The sequence below is a fragment of the Phaethon aethereus genome (genome assembly GCF_964289735.1).
Source record: "Phaethon aethereus genome assembly, chromosome: Z".
NCBI classification, from domain to species: domain Eukaryota; kingdom Metazoa; phylum Chordata; class Aves; order Phaethontiformes; family Phaethontidae; genus Phaethon; species Phaethon aethereus.
Genome location: NC_138577.1, coordinates 52,104,881 through 52,132,109, shown reverse-complemented (window position 1 = coordinate 52,132,109; position 27,229 = coordinate 52,104,881). Strand labels below are relative to the sequence as shown.

General features: G+C 37.6%; 1 protein-coding gene across 1 annotated transcript in view; it reads left to right on the top strand.

Moving 5' to 3' along the window:
• The window catches only part of SPTLC1 (serine palmitoyltransferase long chain base subunit 1), a gene marked incomplete at both ends in the record, with an annotated part of 39,260 nt that overhangs the window by 6,431 nt on the left and 5,600 nt on the right, over positions 1 to 27,229 (top strand). The window contains 10 exons of the mRNA XM_082012888.1: positions 6,190 to 6,284; positions 10,369 to 10,462; positions 10,937 to 11,009; positions 16,640 to 16,772; positions 18,484 to 18,613; positions 20,990 to 21,079; positions 22,333 to 22,440; positions 23,889 to 23,984; positions 24,315 to 24,411; positions 25,688 to 25,742. Of these exons, the coding sequence (XP_081869014.1) occupies positions 6,190 to 6,284; positions 10,369 to 10,462; positions 10,937 to 11,009; positions 16,640 to 16,772; positions 18,484 to 18,613; positions 20,990 to 21,079; positions 22,333 to 22,440; positions 23,889 to 23,984; positions 24,315 to 24,411; positions 25,688 to 25,742 (971 nt within the window). The remainder of the gene's footprint in view (positions 1 to 6,189; positions 6,285 to 10,368; positions 10,463 to 10,936; positions 11,010 to 16,639; positions 16,773 to 18,483; positions 18,614 to 20,989; positions 21,080 to 22,332; positions 22,441 to 23,888; positions 23,985 to 24,314; positions 24,412 to 25,687; positions 25,743 to 27,229) is intronic.

Below are 27,229 nucleotides of genomic sequence, written 5' to 3'. Positions count from 1 at the left end.
TGTGTGTATTTAGATAGATATATTTAAAATGTTTATATATAGGCACAAATTTATAAATAATTTTGTGTATTATAATTTATAAACTATAAACATATCTTATATTTTCATGAATTCTGTATTAGTAAAAAATAAAATATATACATTTTCTATTGATATTTGTATTTTATTTAACTTTTAAAAATATAAATTTAAAAGAATTATAAAAGGGAAAGAGAAAGAGCTGAGGGATGAGTTGATTTACGTTACAGCCCGAGAGAGTGGAAATTGTAAGTTTTGAGTTCATTCTTTTCATCAAATGGTTCTTTTCAGTACAGTGAACCGAGAAGAAGTAAGTGAATCAACTATATATTGCAGATGTTACATTGTGAATTAAAATCTGGTTTCTCTATATGTTTGAAAATTAACATTTTTATTCTTTATATTGGTCTGAAGTTTGGTGCCTATTTAGGAGGTAGGAGATAAACTTGCTGTTCTGAGTGTGGGGGTCACTGTACGAAAGCCATCTTCGTCTCTGTCTTTTTTGTCAGAGGGGATGGTCATGTTTACCCTCAAAAGTCAGCAGGACAGACCAGTGCACTGAGATATTTGGTGACTGGAAATAAGGAGGAGTATGAACATCTGCAGTGGGATGGCCATTTTATATTGAGATTGGTACTCACTTTAATCACCAATATCTCCAATCCCCCACCATAATAAAGGAACTTCTATCACAGAGGCTTTTGGTAAACTACTGCCTGTGCTAAGTACATGTGGAAACAGAAGACATAAGACGTGAAGATGCAAGTGTTTGTCATTTATGTTCCTATGTCCATCAAAAAGCAAAATGTCATTTAACAGAAGAGGAGGATGAATGTGAGCTAGAATTAGTCAAATGGTGTTGTTTGAAACAAGGATTAGTCTTCTCCTGTGTATTTTATTTTGTGTTAAGAAAAAAAACAGGATATTGCCCCATCTCATCTGTGGCTTATCACCTATGCTGTTAGTTTGTGTGCTGCAAACATTTCAAAGGGAAGAATGGAAACTTCTTACAACTTAGTATGAATGGGGGAGAGAAGTACTAATTGGGAATTGCTCACTATCTTCATGTTCACAGAATTGAACTGCAATTGTACTATGCTAATTTATTGTAGTTATAGTATCCTTCTGTAAATACTATTTTTCTTCCTGCTAAAGAAGGAAGGTTTTTCCATGGCAAAAACATTTTAATTGAATTTGTGTATCAGTTGTTAAGCTGCTTGGTGATATTTTACACCCTTAGTTAAAAAAATTAGACTGAAATGAAAAAGCTGAGTACATGCTTGCATAGCTTTAAGTCTGTCCTCTTTGAAGAAAAGTTATATCATGTTGCCTGCTCTGCCTTTGAATTATGCTTTATAAAAGCTGTTCAAATGTTCTTTGTGTTCTTGTGTTAGACAGGAGAAACTCCATGCTTCCTAAGTCCTTCCCCTTTAGGCATTTGATGTCATCTAATGCTTTTCTTATTTGTTCTTCCATAACTGACAGGCTGCACCACTTCTCACCTGATTTATTCTGCTTCCTAATAAAAACAAAAAACAACAACAGCCAAACAAGAAACCCCCCTGACCCTGTGCTCCAAAATGAACACACAGCTGTTGATGCAAGCTACACTGTACTTTCTGGGTTTTGGTGCCTTTCGACACCAACTGTGATTGCAGGAGCAGAGTGAAGGCTGCATACATCCTGCTTTCTGATTTTCAGAAGTCTTTTTGAACTCTTGCTCTTACTGGGCAACTGTAACTCAGGATATGGTTTCCCAGTAGCATCAGCCAATCTAGGTTGGGACTACTTTGTTGTGGGATCTAGTTTAGCTATATACCCATCCTGCTTTTGCTGAGATAGTTTTCAGCTGTATCATTTTTCTGAACAAGTTTATTGTCTGGTTTTGTAACTGCCTCTGCCAACACAAGGAAGAGGAATGTATGAGTGGCTGGGAGCGGACTGTACTGTAGCAGCTGTTGGCTTGCAGTGCTGTGAGACAGCACACTTAGTGTTAAATTATGTCTTTAATGTATTCCTTCAAACAGCAATAGTGATTAGCTCATGCAAGTGATCTAATTGTCAAGGTTGGAGGCAGCCTGGGATGCAATGATCATACATTGGTGGTGTTCACAGCCCTGAGAGGTATGGGTCAGGTGAAGAGTAAAGTCAGGACCCTGAATTTTAGGAAAGCAAACTTCCAGCTCTTCAGGGAGTCAGTCAATAGGATCCCCTGGGAAACTGCCCTCAGGGACAAGGGAGCAGAACAGAGCTGACAGATCTTTAAGAATGCTTTCCAGAGAGCACAAGAGCTCTTGATCCCCACATGTAAGAAATTGGGAAAGGAAGGCAAGAGGCTGGCATGGATGAGTTGAGACCCACTGGTCAAACTGAAGGACAAGAGGGACATGCACAGGTGGTGGGCGCAGGGACAGGTATCCTGGCAAGGGACAGTGCCCGGTTGTGGAGGGATGGGGGTAGGAGGGCCAAAGTGCAGCTGGAGCTGAACTTGGCAAGGGATGAGAAGAATAATAAGAAGGTCTTCTACAGGTATGTCAGCCAGTAAAGTCAAAGAAAGTGTATCCCCCTTCATGAGCAAGGCTGGCAGACTGGTAACAACGGATGTGGAGAAGGCTGAGGTACTCAACGAGTTCTGTGCCTCAGTCTTCACTGGCAGTCTCTTTTCCCACACCTCTCGAGGGGATGGACTGCAAGACGGGGACTGGAGGCGCAAAGTCCACCCCACTGTAAGAGAAGATCATATTCGAGACCACCTGAGGAACATGAACGTACACAAGTCTGTGGGACCTGTCGAAAGGCATTCCAGAGTCCTGAGGGAATTGGCTGATGTCCTGGCAGTCAGGTGAAGTCCCTGGAGACTGGAAAGAGGGTAACATTGCACCCATTTTTAAAAAAGGTAGCAAGGAGGACCCTGGGAACTACTATGCTGTCAGCTTCACTTTTGTGCCTGGGAATATCATGGAACAGATCCTCCTAGAAGCTATGCTAAGGCACATGGAAGACAGGGAGGTGATTTGAGACAGCCAGCATGGCTTCATCAAGGGCAAGTCCTGCCTGACCAACCTAGTGGCCTTCTAGGTTGGAGTGACCACATCAGTGGACAGGGGAAGAGCTACAGATGTCATCCTTCTGGACTTCTGTAAGGCCTTTGACACTGTCCCCCACAATATCCTTCTCTCTCAGTTGGAGAGATATGGATTTGATGGGTTGACTGTTTGGTGGATGAGGAATTGTTTGGATAATCGCACTGAGAGGATAGTGGCCAACAGCTCAATGTCCAGATGGAGAATGATGATGAGTGGTGTCCCTTAGGGATCTGTATTGGGACCAGCACTGTTTAATATCTTCACCACTGACATAGGCAGTGGGATCGAGTGCATCCTCAGCAAGTTTGCGGACGACACCAAGCTGAGCGGTGCAGTTGACAGGCCTGAGGGAGGGGATGCCATCCAGGGGGACCTGGACAAGCTCAGGCAATGGGCCCGTGTGAACCTCATGAGGTTCAACAAGGCCAAGTGCAGGGTCCTGAACTTGGGTCGGGGCAGCCCCCGGTATCAATACAGGCTGGGGGATGAAGGGATTGAGAGCAGGCCTGCCGAGAAGGACTTGGGGTTACTGGTGGACGAGAAGCTGGATGTGAGTGGGCAACGTGTGCCTGCAGCCCAGAAGGCCATCCATATCTAGGGCCGCATCCAAAGCAGTGTGGCCAGCAGGTCAAGGGAGGTGATTCTGCCCCTCTACTCTGCTCTGGTGAGACTCCACCTGGAGTCCTGCATCCAGGTCTGGAGCCCTCAGCACAGGAAAGACATGGACCTGTTGGATAGGGTCCAGAGGAGGGCCACAAAAATGCTCAGAGGGCTGGAACACCTCTCCTCTGAGGACAGGCTGGGAGAGTTGGTGTTGTTCAGTGTGCAGAAGAGAAAGCTCCAGGGAGACCTTGCTGCAGCCTTTCCAGTACTTAAAGGGGGCTCATAAGAAAGGTGGGGACAGACTTTTTAGTAGGGCATGTTGCCATAGGACAAGGGGTAATGACTTTAAACTAAAAGAGGGTAGATTTAGATTAGATACAAGAAAGAAATTTTTCACAGTGGGTGTGGTGAAACACTGTAACAGGTCACTCAAGCTGTGGTAGATGCCCCATCCCTGGAAGCAATCAGGGACGGGTTGGACAGGGCTCTAGGGCTCTGAGCAACCTGATGTACTTGAAGATGTCCCTGCTTATTGCAGGGGTGTTGGACTAGATGACCTTTAAAGGTTCCTTCCAATGCAAACTATTCTGTGATTCTATAGAGACGTACACTAGTACCTCTTCTGAGACAAGGATGGAATTAACATTCTCTGTCTTGCATCAGTGGAATTTAGCATACAGGGTTATGGTTATGTTTCCACTCTGCAAATAACCTGAATTTGGGTACTACTTTTCCACCATTTTGGTACTGTTGAATGTTAATCTTTATAAGGTGTATCATCTGGTAATCTTCTCCCGTAGGTTTCTCGAGTATTTGCCGAATCATGCCAAACATGAGGTTTGATAATAGAATGCAATAATGAACAGTAGTCAGTAGTATTTACAGACAGCTTAATTTATTATTGTTTTGTTCTCTGGTGCTGTTATCTGTTTGGAATTTTTAAATTGAAGCATCAAAATCTGGTATTTGATATGCTATGAATGGCACTAGTACAGGGTAAACTAATAAACCCCCCTACTTTAATGCTTTCCTTAATATGTGGAACTGTGTGCAAGGCTCCAGCTGGGATCTGTCCTATGGTGGCTAAAGAAACTAAGCACTTTTTCCAACATAAGTGTAGCCATTTCAAAATACTGAATATATTCAATTCTGTTGCATGTATTAATAGCATTTTATTTTCTTTAAAATATATGCCCAATGGGTTAAATTTCAGTAAGAAATCTAACATGGGAAAGCTAAATTAAAAGGTATTTAAAGTACATCTTCAAAATATTAGAAACACAAGTACTAAAAAGGATCTTCTCTGAAATACAGGGCTATTGAAATTTCCATTTGTGTTTTGTAATAGACCTCTGTGGAGCTCCCAGGATATTAATGAATACTCTGGAAATACCTGGAAACAAAGATACTCTTTAGCTTAGCAAAAGGGAAGTGATGAAAATGCAGGAGAATAAATGTATTGTTGCATGTAGTTTCCTTTTGATCTTTTCATATCTTAATTGGTTTTTTTACTTCGAAGGCTTTGAAAACTGTATTTGGAGAAAATAGAAATGGAAAAAGGTATTGCGATGGTGTTTCTAATAATTGATTGCAAAATTTATAATTTGGTATTGAAATAAGTAATCTTAAATATTCTTTTTGCTTTTTGAAATAATAGAGAAATATAAACCCATTGTAGTCATACCATGCAAAGTTCTGTGTTAACAAATATGTTATCAGGTGTGTCTTGCTGTACCAGTAAATAATCATCTGGGAAAGTTCTGCTTTCATGGTATGAAGGATGGTATTGGTGATTTGCCTGAGTGGTTGCTAATTTATTTGGAACTAGTCTAATGCACCTATGACACTGATCGACTGCTTGTCCTTTGGAAAATCATCTAACTGAGGTTTTCCAAATAGTTTAAAGCACTTTGAAAAGTATTCAGTATTCCTCTATGGTTAGGTCAGGGATACGTGGTTTAGTAGTTGTTACCATTTCTTGAGCGTTTGGCAGGTTTTCTCCATTGTGTCCTGCTCACATATGTGTTACTTTGCTAAGTATTTCAATGCCACAGTTGTTTAAACAGCACTGTTGAAGACTTGAGAATGTACATTGAGGCAATTTATATTCAATTACTCTGTAATTTGTATTCAATTGCAGAAACTCTAAAGAAGAATTTTTGTAACTAATAGATTGAATGAAACAGTATTGATTACAATTTGGCAGACGCACTAAGCTGGTATCTTCTCTCGATTATCGGATCATGAAATCTTTAATGCACAGGCACAACTAGGCTATTTTTCTTTACATCTCCTTCTCTTTGGAGAGTTCTGAGCCCCTCAGTTGAACATACTGAGATAATATCGATTCTAAGCATCTCAGAAAGGTGACACATATTAGCATACATCATTTCTCATACAACTATTACCAATTGTTTATTAGCGCATAATGCCTTTTCTAATGGAAATACTTTTTGAGCAGTATTTCTTTTCTTCTGTTCAGGAAAAAGAAGAGTTGATTGAAGAGTGGCAGCCAGAGCCTCTTGTACCTCCTGTACCAAAAGATCACCCAGCTCTCAACTACAACATTGTTTCAGGGTAAATGTAACCAAAATAAATTATGTTTTTTATTTCAACTCAAATACTTGATGTCCATATTTTTAAGCATATTTCTTACTAAGCATTTCCATATCCTTAAAACCTTTCGTAAATTAATTGCATTTTTAGAATTTGCCACTGGCCTTGGTTTTGCAACATTATCAAGACTATCTTATTAAGAGGTATTTTTTCCCCTTTAAATGTTGTAATTTTTTTTTTTTTTTAAGTATTGGTGGGGAGCAGGGACACTTTTTGCCTTCATTCTGGGTCTGTATTGTTTGGTAGCAATTTGTTTCATTTTTTTCTTAATATGTAGACTTAGACCTCCAAAAGTGGTTACCACCTTCTCTGTAGGGGTTGGGAGGGGAAACAGTGTCATCACAAATCACTTCAGAAGAAACTGATTTTGTGGCTAGCCACTTGGCATGGCTTCCTGAAAAGTTGATCCTCTTTGGACAACCAGAAGTGGAGATGCTTGGTGGTGAAGTTGCTGACCCATAATTTCAGGACAAAACATTACTTTCTTGTGTGTTACGAGGCTTTTAAAATGTGTGCTGGCTTAGGCAAGAGTCACAGTGCTTCAGAAGTTCCTCCGAAATTTCTTTTCACAAGCTTCAGATTTTTTATGTCAGTAACTTTTACAATATAAGCATTCTTAATATCCTTCTAGTGACACTAATAATTTAAAATGATTTAGTGACAGAGCACAATTACTTGCTGTCATAGGGAGCTCCATTTTGATGGTTCTCCCATCATGGAAAAGTCTGTCTTAGAAAAGGGAAGCCTGTTTTAATCAACTGTGATATGAACAATCCTCCTGTTATTGTTCAAAATTTTGAAACAAGCAGTGGAATTAAAGGAATTGTTGGATGTTTAAAAAAAAAAATCTGAACAAATATATCTTTTAGATTGATTCAGAAAATGTTTAAATTATTTAGAACTTTCCAGTGCTTACAGCTAGAGGAATGTATTGTGACAGAGTGTTAATATGTTGTGATTGTTAAACTTAGTAGTGGCTATGGGGAAAACTTGGCATTTGTCTTGCAAAGTTCAAACTGCCAACTACCTACCTTCTTGTAGTTGCTCAACAGCTATGAGACTAACTTGGGCTGTAAAATTAACCCATGTTTCTGAATTAATACAGAAATGAAAGTGTCTGCATCATAATTCCAGCTCAAGAGCATTTCTGTCCCCTTTTTAATTAGTATTTTAGGGTACCATTGATGCTAATGAGGTAGTCTTCTTTCAGTGATTTTCATGTGTTAATGTTGACTGTGAATGGTGATTTACATAAATCTTAATTATCTTAGTATGAGGTGGTTTGATACTGCATATTTGCAGTAATGTGTGGATAGCATTTATATAGGCTCATAACCATTTAGGAAGTATTAAATATATCAGTAAAAATTTTGACCCACTGTGTGGGGAAAGTAGACTTCCTCCTCCCTCAATATGCAAGGCAGTTTGTGCCTTATGTTAGTATGTTCTTTTCTGCTGAACATTTTCGTAATCCCGGTAACTTTGCCAAATGATAAGCAAAGACAGTAATGCAGAGACTTGTCCAAACAAACAAACAAAAAAAAAAAAAAAAAAAGTGACCAGTCTTGAATCAGTGGTGAAGAAGGTATTCACGAAGGCTTGGTCACAGTCCAAAAATTAATTCTTGTGATTAGTCTTTCTGTGAATTAATCTATGCAAGAAAGCTTAGTTGTAGATGATCTCATTCAGAAAAAGTAAACAAGTAAACTTACTTCCTAAAACAGCATGTCTGCAAAATTCTCATGCTGATTCTCGTTTTCCTTTAAAATAAAAAGGCACTAGTAATCTGGTTTTTAACTTCATCTTCTGCAACTGATTTTTCAATTTATGCAAATCTTGAGAGGCAAGTGAGAAGTCCAAGTACAGATGAGTGCTTTCAGTCCTTAAAAAGACACAATTTCTGAAGGACTTTCTGGGCATGGTGGTATTGGGTTGATGGTTGGACTTGATGATCTTAAAGGTCTTTTCCAACCTTAACAATTCTGTGATTCTGTGAAGTACTTTGAATATAGCTTGTAATTATATTTTTATTTGCAGTTCCAGCTGGATCACTCAGTATGTCATAACTGTTGTCCCTAACCATGATAACTAACGAGCTGTGTTACACTAAGGAAAGGGAGATAAGCAAAACTAAAGAAATTCACTGTTTTCCTTTTGCAAGGACTTGTTGTTTTTCATGCTGCAGGGAAGTGTTAGCATCCATGTTTTGGATATAATTATTCACTGGAATAAGGTTTTCCATGAGTGTTTTCTGCCTAATTATGAGTGTTCCTTTAGAAGGTTGGGTAAAATGCTGATAGCAAAGCGTGGACATGTTTTCATGAGGGCTACAGCTTTGTTAGGGGCAAGTTGTTGGTGAACATTAGTGTATTTTATAGGTTTGAGAGGTGGAGCTGTGGGTGCAAATTGTTGTAAATTTAGCAGGTTTAAACCTCTAGTATGCTGGGAATGTACTTAACCTCATGTTAGTGCCAAAATACATAGGTATAGGTCTGTTCTTCTGAATATCTGAGAATCAAAGTAATTGTTTCACTTAGTAGGACTTCCAACAGTTGGTACAGCTTGTTGATGAGCAAGACAGAAGAACAGGTCCAGGTATATTTTTAATGGAAGTCAGTTCCTCAAGACAGTTTGCGGCCCATTTGTATAATGCTATTACTGTGCAGAAGATGCACTGCAGTAGTGCAGGACTGCTCCTTTGTGGAGTCAGGATCAGTTTGTGTCAGTTTAATGTCATGGGATGACAGTGATGAAGATGCATGCCACACCCACTATTAGCTTCCAAAGCTGTTCTGTAAGCTTTGCAATTGGTTAGTTGAAGCAACATATGCTTAACTTTAAAAGAGAACAGGTACAAAACAAAATCATGAAGTTTTTTTAAGTGAAGTTCAGGGCAGTTAAGTTTTTCTCTTAACTTGTAGTGAATAGCTTAGTCTTAAAGTTTATTTGCTTTACCCACCAAATGTACCCATTGAAATATTGTCAACAACCAAATTTGTAGCAGCTGTGCACAGGCATTTGACATTTGAGCAGCCCTGTTTAATTCTGATGGTGAAAATTGCTTGGTACTATTTTCCACATGGGAAGAGCTTGTTGAAACTATTGTGTTTGAGGAATAGTATAGGATCTCAACTGTAATGTTTGATAATGCATACAGAAATGGACAGACATAAGTTTTTTTATTTGGCTTAGCTTTGAGACTTCTCAGCACTCTGAGTCATTAATTGAAACTTTCGATTTTGTAATATTGAAATATATAATTGTCAGAACAGGGTTGCTTTTACAATACAGCACACAGATGTGCTTGCATTTAAAGGGGTAGTAGCCGTTTTTGGTTTCACTTTTTTAATGCTTATCTAAATAATAATTTTTTAGGGCAGAAAATTTCTCTGCCCTTTGCTTCATATATATTGTGCTCTTGTTCATTTGTTAATATTGGGTGTTATCACACTTTCTGTGTTTCCTTATTACATGAGTTACTCAAACCATTATGGATTAAACAGAGTTGGAAACTTGAGGTGACAGACAGTACAATACTTTTGTCTGCTTACAGCTAGTATCTGTATTTCAGGAGCCCTATTCAGTACAAGATTGGTATTGTGGGTTTACTTTATGACAAAAACATTGGTTTTAAATTCATTTTCATAATGGAAGTAAGTAGCAATGAAATTTCCCTTTTATTTGTCATATTCCATCTCTCAAACAGTTATCACTTTGCTTTTAAAGGAGAAGTTTTATTTATCTCTTCAGGAGTCATCTTTGTATGAATTAAGTTTTCAACAAGGAATCATTAAATATCTCAGGAAGGTGTTTGAGGTTTCTTTATTCAACTACAGGAATATAGTTTTTGCTGCGTATGGTAGTATATTCATGACTTGACACTGAACTTAAATATTGATTGGCAGCTGCAAAGGAAGAATTGGAGACAGGCAATCTTGAAAAAGCTGTATGGCTTTTACTGTTGAAAAACAAAACTCCTGCATTGGTTGACTTTTCATGAAAATGGCAACTGTTCATTCATAATGTCTATAATTTTTTTTTTCAGTCCTCCCACCCATATAATCACTGTTAATGGCAAGGAATGTATAAACTTTGCATCATTTAACTTTCTTGGACTTTTGGATAATGAAAAGGTTAAGGTGAGTTCTTCCAGTTATTGTATTTGTGTGATTAGTCCTCTTTTACTTTGTATGTTATCTTGAAATTAAGAATGACTTCAGAAAGCACAAACTTTGTCCAGGTAGTATACTTCTAAAGCAGCAAGGAAGATTATAAACCTTGTAATTTTGTGCTATTTAAGTTTGTCTTTCTGCTAAAGTTTAATCTGCTGTACTTACTGTGTACTACCTCTTTATCAAGTTACATTAGTATCTAGTGTCCTTAATCATTAGAATACAATGAACAATGCTTAAACACTTGTCTAAAATAGTTGTGGTGTGAAATTACTTCATAGAATTCAATACATTATTAAGACTTTCTGTAAAGCAGGTTGTGTTACATGATGCAAGAACTGGCCTGTGTACATTGGTATAAAATTGTCAATGTGAAGTGTATAGAAGAGTTAGAGCTCTAGTGTAGGAATAAATATCTCATGTCATTCTTCTCTGTTAAAGAGTGCGGCCCAGGCATCTCTGAAGAAATATGGTGTTGGCACTTGTGGACCTAGAGGATTCTATGGTACTTTTGGTGAGTGCCTTCCTTTGATCTGCCTTTAGAGGTGTTCAGGCTGGTAAGTCAGCCAAAATAGTCCTGTATGTAAGCAGCAAACTATTTCTATTGCTGTGAAAAACAGCCACCCTCTAACACATTTTTTACTGTAATTGTTAAGAATTCATAGTGTTTATTGTTCATACCTTTGTTTCTTACTCATTTATTGTATTTTCTTACTCTTTCTAATGCTGTCTTGGAGAGTTGCAAAGTTAAATATAACCTGTTTAGTTGTGGTTGTCATAGTAGAAAGAGAAAATAAATATACTAGAATTCAATCATGCGTGGTGAATTTCAGTGTAAATTAATAATAAGTTTCTAAGTAGACCACAAGAGGGCAGTCTGATTTCTATGATAAAGATCATTAGTTAACTTCTAATGCTGTAGTCAGAATGATGTTTTTCTTTGCTGGTAACTTTAATGTTGTAATTAAGAGACTTTATGATGTGAGCACATGATACTAAGGATTTTTTCATTCTTTTTAAGAAGTAATAAGTTGTTAAAAATCAGCGTCTGGAAATGGTTCTTTACAGTTCTTTATTTTGAAATGCTCTATGGAAACCAAAGAGTAATATTTGAATAGCTGCACAGTTGCAGGCTAAAACTGTTGACTCATCATTTTGTGAACTTTCTGGTCTCTTCCCAGAGATGACAGAATTCACAGCATGTTTGTATTCAAATGAGCCTTGAATTTAATTCAAGACTAACTTGAACTTTTCTCAGTTAATCAAGCTAGTCCTTTAAGTGATCAACCAGGTGCTGTACCTATTTTGCTTTGTTAGAAGTATATATATGAGAACAAGGTTGAGTCTGTGATATCAATCTTACAGGTTGTTCAATTAGCCTAGAACCGTAATTTCTAAAGACGACTATGGTAGCCCATTGATTAATAGAGAGTTTGAGGAAGCTAGATTCCCTCACTGATCACAGTTCAGCAGTGGTCTGTTGGAATTCATACAGGCTTCAGGCTTTTATTGTTCATTTTTTAAACACAGAAAAGCTCAAAGATGCTTCTGGACTAATGCTTCCTGCCTTTTGAGTCCAGGCTGATTTTAAGTTTTGTGAATTTTTTCTGTCAATTTGCTTCTTTCTAGTAGTTATTTGAAACGGACTGGTTAAAAGTTTATTTTCTCTGGTGAGAGATTCTTTGTGTTGTTTCCTGCCCTCTTTGGACGTCTAATCCTAAGATCCAAACTGTATAGCTTTTGCATTTAGTTTGGTTGCTGTTCATTGGCCTCTGAACTTTTTGGGCAAATGCTCCATTTCACAAAGCAGGGGATATAATCTGTGGTATTGCTCCATGACATCACTAGTGAAGAAATGGTGGTGTACTCACCTATTTGAGGTAATTTTTACAATTATAGTAACAGAATTGGTTTAAAATTTGAGACAAATACCTGCTGTTCTTGTTGGATCCCAAAGTGTGTTCCCATTTTCCCTTGACTTTAAACATTTGACTATGACAGGATTGTGAATCTCTGATAAGAATTACTTCTTACATCAGTAATGTTGTATGCCTCAAACTTTTTTCACTCAAACTTTGTATGCCTCAAACTTTTTTTTGTGTGCTGGGACTTCGGTAAATGAGTCATACTGTGTCCAGAACTACGTAGTTACCTCTTTATCTATATAGGATTTAATTGATGATTGTTAGTTGTTGTCACTCAGACTTATCCCCTCTTAGGGGCTGATATTTCATATCAATATTAGAGATCTTTTTATCTGGAAATGTAGATATCATAATTTATTTTGAGAGACTTGATTCTTCATATCTCTGCCTGTTTGAAGGGATTTTGTAGATTTACTGAGTCCTTATTAAGACATTTTTGCTTTGTGCTGTATTCCTGAAAACTGCATCCATCCCTTTTTTTATCCTGTGGTAAGCTTGAAATACTAATATATTCACACATAACTGAATCTTTATTTTCTCCATAATGACAGCTGAGGCTTGTATCACTTTTTTGGTGGTGTTTTTTTTTGAGGCTGTTGTTGATTGCCTGGCAGCCACAATTTCACTACTGCTGTGGAGATCAGGACTGGCTACCTGAAAAAATATATAAAAGATGTTGTGGGAATTGGTCTCAGTTCTGCTTTTGACTTGCATGTGAGCACATGCTAGGTACTAAACTGGCACTTGGTAGCAGCTGTTGACCATAATAGCTTTATTAAGGTTTCTTAATTATGTAGAAGGCTATTCCAGTCATATCTTCCTCTTTGCAAATGTACTCTAGGTAGTGTTTGCAGCTTTCACTTAAACTAGGCCAATCCAAGTGATGTAACCAGACTAAAGCAAATGATTGCAGTAAAGGAGAGTCAGATAGTACTCCGTTTTTATCACAGTGGAATGGTAGTGAAGCCTTAATTAATACTGACTTAAGCTTTTCAACCTCACAATTATACAAAGCATTCGTTCTCTTATGTAAAGATGCATCAAATTTGTGTATGCTGTATGTCATTCTGAACTTAAATGTTCTTGCCCGTGGCAAAATTTACTAGGTTTGTAAAATGTTTTTCCTTAATGCAAATCTGATTGTATTTGATAGCTCATTATTGCTGACACTGTTTCTTTTGTCCACTGTTTTTACCTAGCACTCGCTCAATGTAGTGGTCATTGTTGCTGAGTAAACCTCAGTGATAAGCATGCATATCTTAATTTTTAACTGTGATGGTCTCATCAATTTTTCCAGCTTTTTAGTTAAAGGCTGTAGGTGGTCTTTCACACTTAAACAAAATGGTTTTCCCCATTAGGTATCAATAGCTGGGCATTGAAAGTAGTAGTTCAGTCCTTGTTTCCCTTAATTTGTTGTTCTCTACTGGCAGGGCTTCAGGAAGGAACATTTTTGTCTGAATGCTCTTTATATTGCATATTTTAAGTGCCATGTGGCCAGTCTCTGTTTTTAGGTGCTTGCTGCCAGAAAAAGATCTTTCCTGGGCGTTATGTTCTGTAATTGAATCAAAGATCATCCGTCCTGTTTTGAAGCCTGACTGGAGATTGTTTCATTGGTCCTGAAGTCCATTTAGCAATAAAGAAAAAGTTACAAAGATTCTGAAAAAGGACTGCTTAAAATCTCTATCAGAAAGTAGATTAGATAACTGCAGTCAGTATACTTCTTTGCAAAAGACTCTGTAGGAGAAAGGCTGTTCTAGGTTTCTCCAAATGTTTGGTATAGCTAATACAGCTGTATCAGTGATAGGTAGCAAAAGAAAACTTTCAAATAATAAATGGTTAAACTATTTCTTTCCTTTTGAAACCAGTGGAAAACGAAATACAAGAATTCATTTCCATTCCATTTTTTGATGCTCAGGTAAACATTAGGAAGGGATTGTTGAAGAATTATAGCTTGAGGTTTGTGGATAAAATTGCTCTTGACTGTGATTGGAAGGCTGTTGCTTGAAAATGTACCTTTTGCTTTTATTGTATAAATACAGAATCATAGAACCATAGAACAGTTCGGGTTGGAAGGGACCTTTGAAGGTCATCTAGTCCACCCCCCCTGCAATGAGCAGGGACATCTTCAACTAGAGCAGGATTCTCAGAGCCCCGTCCAGCCTGACGGCTTCCAGGGGTGGGGCATCTACCACCTCTCTGGGCACCAGTGCCTGTGTTTCACCACTCTCATTGTGAAAAATTTCTTCCTTATATCTAGTCCAAATCTACCCTCTTTTAGTTTAAAGTCATTACCCCTTGTCCTATGGCAACATGCCCTACTAAAAAGTCTGTCCCCACCTTTCTTATGAGCCCCCTTTAAGTACTGGAAAGGCTGCAGTAAGTCTCTTCTTCTCCAGGCTGAACGCGCTCTCAGCCTGTCCTCAGAGGAGAGGTGTTCCAGCCCTCTGAGCATTTTTGTGGCCCTCCTCTGGACCCTATCCAACAGGTCCATGTCTTTCCTGTGCTGAGGGCTCCAGACCTGGATGCAGGACTCCAGGTGGAGTCTCACCAGAGCAGAGTAGAGGGGCAGAATCACCTCCCTTGACCTGCTGGCCACACTGCTTTGGATGCGGCCCTAGATATGGATGGCCTTCTGGGCTGCAGGCACACGTTGCCCACTCACATCCAGCTTCTCGTCCACCAGTAACCCCAAGTCCTTCTCGGCAGGCCTGCTCTCAATCCCTTCATCCCCCAGCCTGTATTGATACCGGGGGCTGCCCCGACCCAAGTTCAGGACCCTGCACTTGGCCTTGTTGAACCTCATGAGGTTCACACGGGCCCATTGCCTGAGCTTGTCCAGGTCCCCCTGGATGGCATCCCCTCCCTCAGGCCTGTCAACTGCACCGCTCAGCTTGGTGTCGTCCGCAAACTTGCTGAGGATGCACTCGATCCCACTGCCTATGTCAGTGGTGAAGATATTAAACAGTGCTGGTCCCAATACAGATCCCTAAGGGACACCACTCATCATCATTCTCCATCTGGACATTGAGCTGTTGACTACTACCCTCTGAATGAAACCAGAGGTAATGCAAATATATCCACATGAAGTGGATGTGCCTTTTTGGGGAAAGGTTTTGCTAGATGTTTGTTTTGTATGGCAAAGTTAAGATTTTTACAAAGCCCTTTCTTCCTACACCCTTGCTATTCATACCTGACTAGAAACAGCAACATTGACATAACTCTACCTTATAGGCCATTGAAGAATCTGTATTTTTAACTGATGTTGCCTCATTTGATTTTAGTTTCAATGAACTTTGAAGAGTTGCAAAAAGGTAGCATTTGGCCTATGGTGATCTTTCAAGTCACACACTAAGGACCTCTGTTTGCCCTTTAATCGTGTTTATTTCCAGTTGATGAAAGGCATAATTCTCTGACTAACATTTGCTAGCAGAAGCAGGTAATGGCAAGAGAGTTACACAATTAAAATAACCGTTTGTCTGATACAGGTTTTTTTGATTAGGCAGAATACTTAACGCTGTGGCCACCTTTCTGCAGCAGCAATCCACTTGCCATATGGTATCACTCTAGTGATCTAAATCTTTTGATTTAGTGTTTTGTTTCTGAGATGGGTCACTTCGACCGAATTGGTTTGGGAAATGCTTGTGCATGTAACTGTGTCAGTTTATCTTAAGGGTGAGTAATGTCTGGCATGGAGATGGTGTCCTTTTCAACTGGCTGAAATGTGTTCAGGAGATGGTATGTGGTTGCAGCCTGACGAGCAGTTTTCTGTTACAATGATAGCTGTGCTATATGCAGTGGAAGCATCAGCTTGGATGAGCTGACAGTCTGTTAACAGGACCTTACTAATTGCTATAAATTACGTGGCTATTTGATGTCTGACTGTAGTAACTGTGCTCCTAGTCACAGTCCAGGAATGCTGCATCATTTACTTGTGGTCTAATCCCGAGTAGATTTTAATTACCGTTGCATAAGATCATGAGAGCACCACATTACATAAATATTTTCAGATCTATCAAAGCTTCTGATTAATATTGGGTTACTTGTCAGTTTTAAGTAAGGCTGGATTGGTTGCAGCTGGGTTTTGGGAAGTTATTTGTTGTAACACTGTTCCTACAAATAAACATTCTGTTTGCTTCAATTAGATGATTGCTAAAAGCAATTATAGTCTTTCTGATGTGAAAACAAGTAAACTAAGATCTTTTCAATTTTCCTCTCATAGATGTGCACTTAGAATTAGAAGAACGACTGGCAAAATTCATGAGAACAGAGGAAGCTATTATATACTCATATGGATTTGCAACAATTGCCAGTGCTATTCCTGCATATTCGAAAAGAGGGGACATTGTGTTTGTGTAAGTGTTGTTTTCTATTTGGGAAATTCCAGATTAAAGAGTTTTCCTTTCAGTTTTTCTTTTTCATTGTTGTTAATTATGTTAAGTTAACCATTTAGAAAATAATGCTGGTTTTGATCAAGTATTTTGGTGTACCAAGCTCGAACAACTTTTTTGCCAAATACTCTAAATTAAATCAGTTACTGTTTCTATCATGGAAGAGCATACTTGGGCACTCAGCTGAAAAAAAACCAACAACCGAATTTGTGCATGCAAGGACTAACAGAAGTTTAGTACTTAGTTTTCTTCTTAAGAAACTTTACAGTCATGTTTGGTTTTCCCCTGCTTACTGCTAGCTTTTCATCTTTCTTGCAGGACAGTTGTTCGCCGCATGCATATTTGCAATGGCTTAGTTGGATAAATATTGGTACATACTAAAATAACACAAGAACAGCTATGCAGGGTCAAACTAAGGATTCAGCAAGCTCAGTATCTGATCCTTGAGAGTAACCAGTCATAAGTTGTCTAGGGAAGAATAAAAAACCGGGAGAAACAATATAAAAATAGTCAAAGCTTTCTGAGCCAAAGAGGAGGGTTTGGATTTTGTAGTAGTTACGGATTTTTTCTTAAGCCTTCCTATTCTTTTAGTACCTTTGTAAATCTTTAATATCCACAATGCTTTTATGACATGTAATTTCACAGTTTTAACTTAAACATTTTTTTACTATAACACCTACTAATTTCAATAGATTAATTTGATTTTCAGACAGTGAACTGATGGATCTTCTCCATAGGGGAAGTGAGTCAGTGGCTCTGTGGGGCTTAGCTGCCTGCTGGGGTTAAGCCACAACACACTGATACTTTTGTATTTGTCGGCCAAAATCTTTTTTCAGTGCTCTTTTCTAAGTGTAAGGCTTGCAGCCTATTTGACTTCTATAAAAGAAGTTCTTTCATAACTTTGATCATGTTTTTGGGTCATCTTTGAACATTTTCTGCACCAACTTTTTTGCGGACAACCTGGCTTGTATACACTATTCAAGATGCCAGTGTATCCTGGATTTAGCTGTCTTACAGTATTTCGGCTTCTCACTGACAAAAGATCTCACCATCCTTAAAAGCAACGTGGTTGAAATGACCGCATTTAGCATGTGCAGAAGGTTTTATTTAGTTGCCACTTTTAAAAGATTACTTGACTTAAGCAGCTATGAAATTGCATACCCCATCGTGTTCAGAGATTTGCTTTTCCAGCACTTAAAAACGGCAGATAGTTCTTGGAACACCAAGATAGTAATTCTCAAAGGATAGTAAAAAGCAGGTTTTGAATACTTAGAGGATCACTATAAATGTTACAGACACATCTTCGCGTCTTTTTTCTAAGACCTAGAGCAAATGGTATGAGAGGTTTCTGGGATGATTACCATGGTATCATACCTTGTCCATGGAACGCTGTGTTCAAATAAACTACTGTCACATACAAACAAAAGGACCAGTGTACACTTAAAGAAACAAACCTGTTGGCTTGCTTCTAGTGGCTATAGTGCATAGGAGAGTTGAGAAGCTTTGGAAATTAGTTTTCAAAATGTGACTAAAATATATGATGCTTTAATAAATCTGGTTTTAACTATACCTAAGTACAGATACCTGCTTAAAAGCAGAACAGTTCTAATAGCCAGCTTTCTTTGAATAATTGTTAAACAGAGTGCAAACTTAGAAGGACTTGCTGTATTTACAGAGATGAAGCTGCCTGCTTTGCTATTCAGAAGGGATTACAAGCATCTCGTAGTAACATCAAGTTATTTAAGCATAATGATATGGCTGACCTTGAACGACTGTTGAAAGAACAAGAGACTGAAGACCAAAAGGTACTATTCCTTTGAAGAAATATTTATAGTCTTTTTTGCCACCTACCCCACATTTTTTTACTGGGTTGTGTAATTGAATGGATGCAATGCTTACAAGCAGTTACTAGGTTTTCATGAATCTCTATTGAGCAGTTAATGTTTCTTATGTAATTAAGATTAATATTTTTTTTAAAGTTACTTATTTATTTGCATTTGTCTGCGTAACCACTGGAAGTGAGCTCACAGGCATTGGTAGTGAGGGAATATCTTTAATGGCAGATGACTGAAGTATGAGATAATTTTATTTTTTTTAAATATTATCACAGACTCTTTTTTGGTCTTCTAGAAATTTGTTTAACTGCATTTACCTGATAAATCATGCAAGTTAATTATCAGTTTGAATGCCACACTGTAAAATCAACACAAAAGTCCTAACCCTTTAGTTTATTGAATAAATGTGGTTTTTAAATTTTTTTTTTTGTCCTGTCATGGTTTAGCCCCAGCCACTGGCAACAAAGCACCACGCAGCCACTTGCCTCACCACAATCCTCCAGGTGGGGTGGGGGAGACAATCAGGGGAAAAAAAAAACCTCATGGGTTGAGATAAAAACACTTTACTAGGACAGCAAAGAAATAGGAAATAATAATATTAATTATAATGATAAAGGAATATACAAAAACAGGTGATGCAGTGCAACAACTGCTTACCAATAACCCATGCCTGAGCTGCAATTCCTGCCCCCTGGCCAACTTCCATTTATACACTGAACATGACTTTATACGGTGGGGAATATCCCTTTGGCCAGTCTGGGTCAGCTCTACTGGCTGTTGTCCCTCCCGGCTTATTGTGCAGCTCCCCGCTGGCAGAGATGCGGGAGCTGCAAAGACCTTGACTTGGTACAAGCATGACAACAACCTGGCAAAAACTAAAAACATCATTCTCATACTAAGTCCAAAACACAGCACTATACCAGCTATTAGGAAGAAAATATCCCAGACAAAACCAGGACACTTCCTTAGAGTCTTCTCCTATCTTGCACTAAACTCTTAAGAAGTTCTCTTGAAAAATTTGGGTCGGTTTGGTGGCTTGCTTCTCATTCTGACAGTAATACAAAATGTCAGCTACTAAAATCAGGATCAGCAAGTACAGATAACTTGGTTAAATGAATTTTAAAATAATTAGCTGAAGAGCTATCACCATTATGTGCCTCGTTCACAGAATGCTGGAAAGTTACAGACAATTGGAAGAAAGTTGCTTTTGTGTTAACACATAGAAAAAGTAGAGTAGATAAACTGCATAATTATAAACCAATCAGCTTAACATCAGTCTAAGTCAGTAATGGATCTGATTAATAGGCAATTTACAGGCAACATACTAGTTAACATAACTTCATGGAAAATACATTTTGTCAGATAATCTTTACATGAGTTTTTAGATGTGGTTGACAGACTAGTGATGCAATTTGTGTAAAACATTTGGTTTGTTAGAGCAGAGTGCTTTGATTTAGCTACATGGTTAAAGTTTCTTAATGTAATTAGCTGAATGTGAACATTAAGTTCGTGGCCAAGAGCTTAATATAGACCATGTGTGTATAGCTAAGACATACTGACTAGGAAGGGGTAGATCTTACCACTAGAGGTGGTCAAGCTTGTGGAGTGGACTACGCCTAGTTTTGGTACCTACCACTCAGAAAAGTCAAATAGATGTTCTCTCAATCTTAGAAGAACTGAAAAAGGTAAAATGCATGACTTAATATTCTTGATCAGAAGGTATCTGTAAAGTTTAAAGTGAATACCAGGGGAATGGCATTTTAAAACAACAAAACTTAAATCATAATGTTTAAATTTAAACAGAAACCAGTGCAGGATATTCTTATGGCCTATATTGTCCAGAGATCAGGCAAGGAGATTGTAACTTTAATGTTATGAATACTTCTGGATTGTGTTTTATGAAGACACTACTTGTGAGAGGGTTGTGCTGCATTGAGAAGCCTGGTGCAAAATGACTTGTTGAAAAACCTTTTAAATGCTCAGACTAATGATGAATATGAGAGACCAAGTTTTGCAGTATTTGTTCTGTACTTACATTGTTTCTGTTTTATTCATAAAGTTCAAATAGATTGGTTATGATTTGTTGCAAAACAAGGCATCTTAAATCTTCTGTAAGAATTAGAGGCTTTAAAATTATTACAAAATAAAGAAAAACTAGTCCAATAAGGCATTGCAACTTTTGTTACAAATGGTAAATACTAAGTTTAAACTAAAGTAAAAACTTGCTTGAAAAAGAGACATTCTCTTCCTTCCCTTCCCATTTCCATCTTTCCCTATCAATAAACCTTTAAAGCTTTGCTTGTTAGTAACAATTTATATGAACTGAAACCCTGTCTTTCTCTGAAGAATCCTCGCAAGGCCCGTGTAACTCGAAGGTTTATTGTAGTGGAAGGATTATATATGAACACAGGAGACGTTTGCCCTCTTCCTGAATTGGTAAGTGGTTTCAGTTTGCCTTTTAACTCTGCATATGAAAACATGTGTCTAATGAAATAGTAGTATCATATAGTTAAGCTTACATAGAAGAGCACTGCCTGCAAGTTTTTTGTTTACTTTCTTGCTTTTTCAAATGCTCACAAAATGGTAGTCCCAGATTTTAAATTGTTTTGAAACTTCTGATCAGGATGATGATTATGAAGGTACATGTAATGACAGTTGCAAATGCATAGCTGGTTATGTTCTTAGTTTTTAACATTGTCGTGGTTTAGCCCCAGCCGGCAACTAAGCACCATGCAGCCGCTCGCTCACTCCCCCTTCCACAGTGGGACGGGGGAGAGAATTAGGAAAAACCTCGTGGGTTGAAATAAACACTGTTTAATAGGACAGAAAGAAAGAAGGGAACAACAATGATAATACCAACAAAGGAATGTACAAGAACAAGTGATGCCCAATACAGCAATTGCTCACCACCCAGTGATCGACAGCCCGTCCCCGAGCAGCGATTTCCACCCTCTGGCCAACTCCAGTTTATGTACTGGGTATGACGTCGTATGGTAGGGAATATCTGTTTGGCCAGTCTGGGTCAGCTGTCCTGGCTGTGTCCCCTCCCAGCTTCCCGTGCATCCCCAGCCTGATTGCTGGCAGGCCAGCACAAGAAGCTGGACTGTCCTTGACTGCTCAGCAACAACCCAAAACATCAGCACATTATCAACAGTTCCTCATCCCAGATCCAAAACACAGTCTCACACTAGCTTCTGTGAAGAAAACCAGCTCTATCCTGGCTGAAACCAGGACAAACATGTAAAATATACTATATTTTCAGCTATGCTGTATGATACTAAGTCATTAAACTAAGTTATTAAAAAAAATATTTCCAAGAAACTTTCACACAGCTGTCAGAAACAGTGACTCCAAGGAAAACACTTGCTATTGAGTATAAATTGGCTTTTTGTGCAGGTGATATTCTAGTAGATAATGGAAGAAATGCTGTGAAAATGCATCACCTTGAAAGTACTTGATAGCTTATTTAAAAAAAAAAAATTGGGGTGTATGAACATTTAGGAAATTTACTCTAGTCTTACATGGTGGAAGAATGTTGAAGGCTTTTAAAATGTCTTAATGACAGAACATGCTAGAGCTGACATTTTTGCAGTATTCAGGATACTGTACTGGTCTGTCTTTACCTTATCTCCAGCACCCATTTTGTTACCAAATTCTGATGGACTTGACTGGTAATTGCTTTGTTTTAGATAAAATTGAAATATAAATACAAAGTTAGAATATTTTTGGAGGAGAGCCTTTCCTTTGGAGTCCTTGGAGAACATGGAAGAGGGATTACTGAACACTTTGGAATAAATGTAAGTGCCTTTTTGCGAGTTTTGTTGTGAACAATCTACTTAGGCAGAAGCAAATTGTGCATTTTATTTCTTACACCTGTGGCATTAACAATGTTTAGTAGTATACAATAGAAATTTAAACGTACTTTTCTTTATCAGTCTTAAAGCATTAAAATGCTTATCTTAAAGCATTCAGGTCTTGGCCCTTTTCTTTCACGTGCTTATTTGAAATAATTTTACTTATATTTAATGAGGAACGTGACAAAAGAATTTTTACAATGCATAATTTTATCCTTTTTTGGGATACTCAGTGAGATGACGATTGCAGTATTCTCCAGCCACATACACTTAAAAATGTCATGCTAACACAGAAATATTTGGGGGCTAGCGATAAGTCAGAAAATTCTTCCCACTGTATAGCCAGCCCACTTTGCCCTATTGCCTTTTACTCCAGTGAGGCAAAATAGGATAAAGCTTTTGATGGTCCTTTCAAAGATGCTGTCTTACTACTTTACTGGCAAATTAAGCCAAACTGGTTTTCCAGGTGTCTCCCTTTTGTGGTGTTTATTCAGCTGAGGAGTATTTTGGAAATTCAAAACAGTATCCTTGCGGTTGTTTGCTACCACAGCCACCTGAGCTGGGGAAGGAGGAAGGTGCTCTGTTTGTTGCCAGTGTCTTAGTATGGAGCATCTCTTACTATGTTCTGACAGTGTCTGAGTTCAGCTTGGAAGAAATACCAAATTCTGAGAATTCATTCTGTCTTCCCCTATCTCCTATTGTTTTCATTTTAAGTGTCTTAATACCAAATGTGGAAAAGAGAAAATGAATGTTAGACAGCTTTAGAAATGGGAACAAACAGTGCTACTGTGATGATTGCCAAGTACCATCTGATTAATTGACTTCTATGTTAAAGGGATTCATACAAACATAATTTTTCAGTTTTGACTGTTCAGAATGGGAATTTGTAGCAGTGGTCATCAGTGTGCATTACAGAGCCTGGCAAAAAGTACATTTGCAACTAACAAGTGAAATAAGACAATTGTGTGTCTAAGGTTCAAAGTCTGATTTAATTAGGCTTATGCTCAATTTTAATCACATTTTAACTCCTACTGACTGCAGTGGGACTACTTACATACATACTTAGATTCTTAACGGACACTGTCACACTGAGTGCTTTGAGGAATTGTCACTAGTATGTACAAAATTTGTTTTTCCGTTTGTGTTCTTCACATTGCAATGCCTTGAAAAGAGTGATCCTATGTGAATTGTCTACAGATCCATAAATCTCAATTTCTAAAGCCCTTTTGTATTGCTTAAGATTGTTATTTCAGTTGTAGCTTCATTTTAATATGTGGTAGTTTGGTAGATCCTCTCTACTACTCATGATAATATGAAACAAGATACATCTTTAATAATAGTCTTGATGTAATCAAAAGCATCTCTTAATAACTTGTTAATTTAACCGGCAGATTGATGATATAGATCTTATTAGTGCAAACATGGAAAATTCACTGGCTTCTATTGGAGGATTTTGCTGTGGAAGATCTTTTATTATTGACCATCAGGTAAACCAGGTCTCATTTTTATATGGTGGGGCAGGATTAGTCACTTAGAAATGAGAGCTAGTTACTAAGCAATTTGCAAGGAGTGTTACAATATAAATTATTATGCAACTTTTGATTCCATACAGAAACTGTCTGGTTCTATGTAATATTGTAGATTAATTGAACACCTACTTTTAAATCCTTCCATGAACCTGTAAGTGTGGAAAGGAGGTTGTTTAAATGTATGTGAATTAACTTTTAAAACATTGTCTATACTGCTATAAACAAAAAAGTGATTTTTTTTCTTTTCTTTTTCTTTCTTTTTTTTTTTTTTTTCTTTTTCCCCAACAGCGATTGTCTGGTCAAGGCTACTGCTTTTCTGCATCCCTACCTCCTTTGTTAGCTGCTGCTGCTATTGAGGCTCTGAATATTATGGAAGATAATCCAGGTGCTTAATTCAGGAAAATCTTATTCTTCAGTCTTTCTTCACGTAAAATTAGTAACTCATACATCTCCCTACTTTGATTTCTCACCCTTTTACTCTTTTAAGTCCTCTCTCTTTTTCAGCTCGTTAGTTTTATATGCATGATTTTTTTCTTCATATAATTTCCCATCCTGCTTTTCTTCTTCAGTGTTTCCTTCTCTTTCCTTCTTCCAGCTGTAAATGAGCGTGTTAGTTGAGGCTAGGAGGAGATGGTTATCACTAAGCAAGTAAGAAATTATTATTCTGCTTTTTAGACCAGTGATATGCTTCTGCCTTGAAAACAAATTCTTTCAAGACAAATAGAGGAAGGGAAGGTTAAGGAGAAACAAATGGAAATATATTTCCTCAGGATGAAAACCCTTTCCTTTCCACTTGTACTACATAATTTTATTTCTTCTCCAAGTAAGCATCCAGGCAAGAATCTCAGGAATGATCATGGTGCAAACACCTGCAGTTTTGGCAGGACCAAGTACAAGACATCTGGATAAAGCTGGCAGGCAGGAGTTTCTGCTCTAGGAGTCAGAGAATTGCCTTTGTTGCTAGCACCTAAGAAGGACTATTTTTGCAGGTGGTGGAAGAGCTGAGAGGCGAAAGGACAAAACTGGACATATGTGTGTATTTGTTTTTAACCTTCATTAGCATCAATGAATTGGAGGACACTGCAGAGAGATGCAGTATTTAATTTGTCAAAAATAAATAAAAACTACTGGGTAGCCCACACCTAGTCCTCAGAAGTTAAACAAAAGCAAAAAAAAAATTAAGGTTTAGTTATGGGTCTGTTAGCTGTAGTGGAGAGTTAACCTTTACTGAGGAAAAGAACCAAGATCTGCAGATTCAGGAGTCAAAGTTTCCTGTTTAAGAATCTGCAGTGAGTTGGGGAAAGAATCAAGGAGCAGAGTCTGCATGGCTGTAGATATTTTATAGATATAAATAAGTTGGACCTGCCATTTCAATCCCATTACTAAGTGTTTGTGTCATCCTTTCCATATGATCATGAACCAGTGCAGCTGGAGTAATGAGATAAAGGGAAGTAATGCATTTGTCAGATCTTAAAAGCCTGTCATTTCCTGGCAGAAATGGGAATCAAGAACATTATGAAGAGTAGTGAAGACACTTAGAACTTCAATAGATATGTATATCTTAGTTTTCCTTACAATTTTTTTTAATCTTACAGAAATGTAAAGTATAAAAAGGATATATAAGCCTTTTTTTTTTTTTTTTTTTGTGTGTGTGTGTGTAGACATTTTTCAGACTCTTCGGGCTAAATGCAAACGAATTCACAAAGCTTTACAGGGGTAAGTGTGGTTTTGGGGGTTTTTTTGGCTGTTGTTGATTTGACCATGCCTTTATAATGCCAACTTTAAAGTAAACTCTCATTGCCCAAATCTGTTTCTGGTTTTACAGATGCTTAGACTGCAATATGTACACTAAATTATGTATGTATTAAAGGAAGAAAGTCATCCTTTTCCAACTGTTTTGCTACTAAGAAGAGTCCAAGTTTTTAAAATCCCTTTACAGGTGTTGAAATGAGATTATGCCTTAATGCTAGTGAGGATGTTTGCAAGCCCTTACCCATTTAAGTCTCTAGGAGGGTGTGATAGCTTTCGATGGTACAAAATGATAAGCACTGACAAGCGTTTTGAAAAAAATGTCTAAGTAAAAGTGTTTGTGAAGTAGCTTAGCAGATACTCTTTCAGACAACTCAGTGCACCTTGCAATCACCTTTAATATAATATTGTTCTTACGTATGAGACTTGAATGTTAAATATTAAGAAGTATTCATTATTGTGGAGGCACATAGGAAAATGCTAGATTTTATCTGAAAGATAAGGATTCTATTTCAAATTTCCTAACACTATCGTGTTTTAAAAGATGGCTATACTGAGTAATTCTTTTTTTCTGACAGGTTTTAATACTAAAAAATACAGAAATTACTGTGACTGTTCAATGACTGTTTAATGTGCAGAATAGATATATTAGCTGGTATTTTACAATTCATTTTCTTCAACAGTTTTCTGTTATGTATTACAGAAAAGAGTAACATTTAAACACACAAAAAATAATGCATGATTGATTATACTATCTGATTTTTTTGTAGTATTAGTCACTTAGTTATTCAGTGTGAGTTGCTTGTTATTTCAAATAAGCAGTTTCTTCCTTCTTGTTTTATGTTAGAACTTCAGCTACATTCAACTTCTTTGGAATAATACTACCATCAAATAATCCTTGTCTCCTTTGGGTGTATTCTGTTTCAACACACGTTTAAAATATATAGGCTCTCAGGTCAAAGATACCTAGATGCTTCTATGCTTGAAATTAAAATTTGAGAGTAATTTGAAAGCTGTTAGCATCTCTTCTTTGCTAGTAATAGAATGTTATAACTGAGCTAAAAGGAGAATAATTGTAATATTCTTATCTATCTGTAATTTTGGGGGGATAATTATAAATGTTTAAAATATAGGGGAAAAAAGTAAGGAAAAATTATCAACCTTTTACTTATTAATATTCACTGCAAAACAGAAGTGAATAAGCTATGGCTGGTGCTTTTCTATCCTGTGAGTGACTCTACTTTTTCACTTAAATTCAGTGATGAGTATAGTGCTGAATCAACAAGTGGGCAAAACGCCTGAGTGTCTGTAATAGTACTTGTATATTTTTGTCTTATGGAAAACAGTGTGGTAAGACAGAGGTCAAAAAAAATGGCAAAGGAAGTAGTTCTTCTAGGTTATACTGGGAAAGAACTTGAAAGATTTAACAACACTAGTGAATTGGGCAGCCCTAT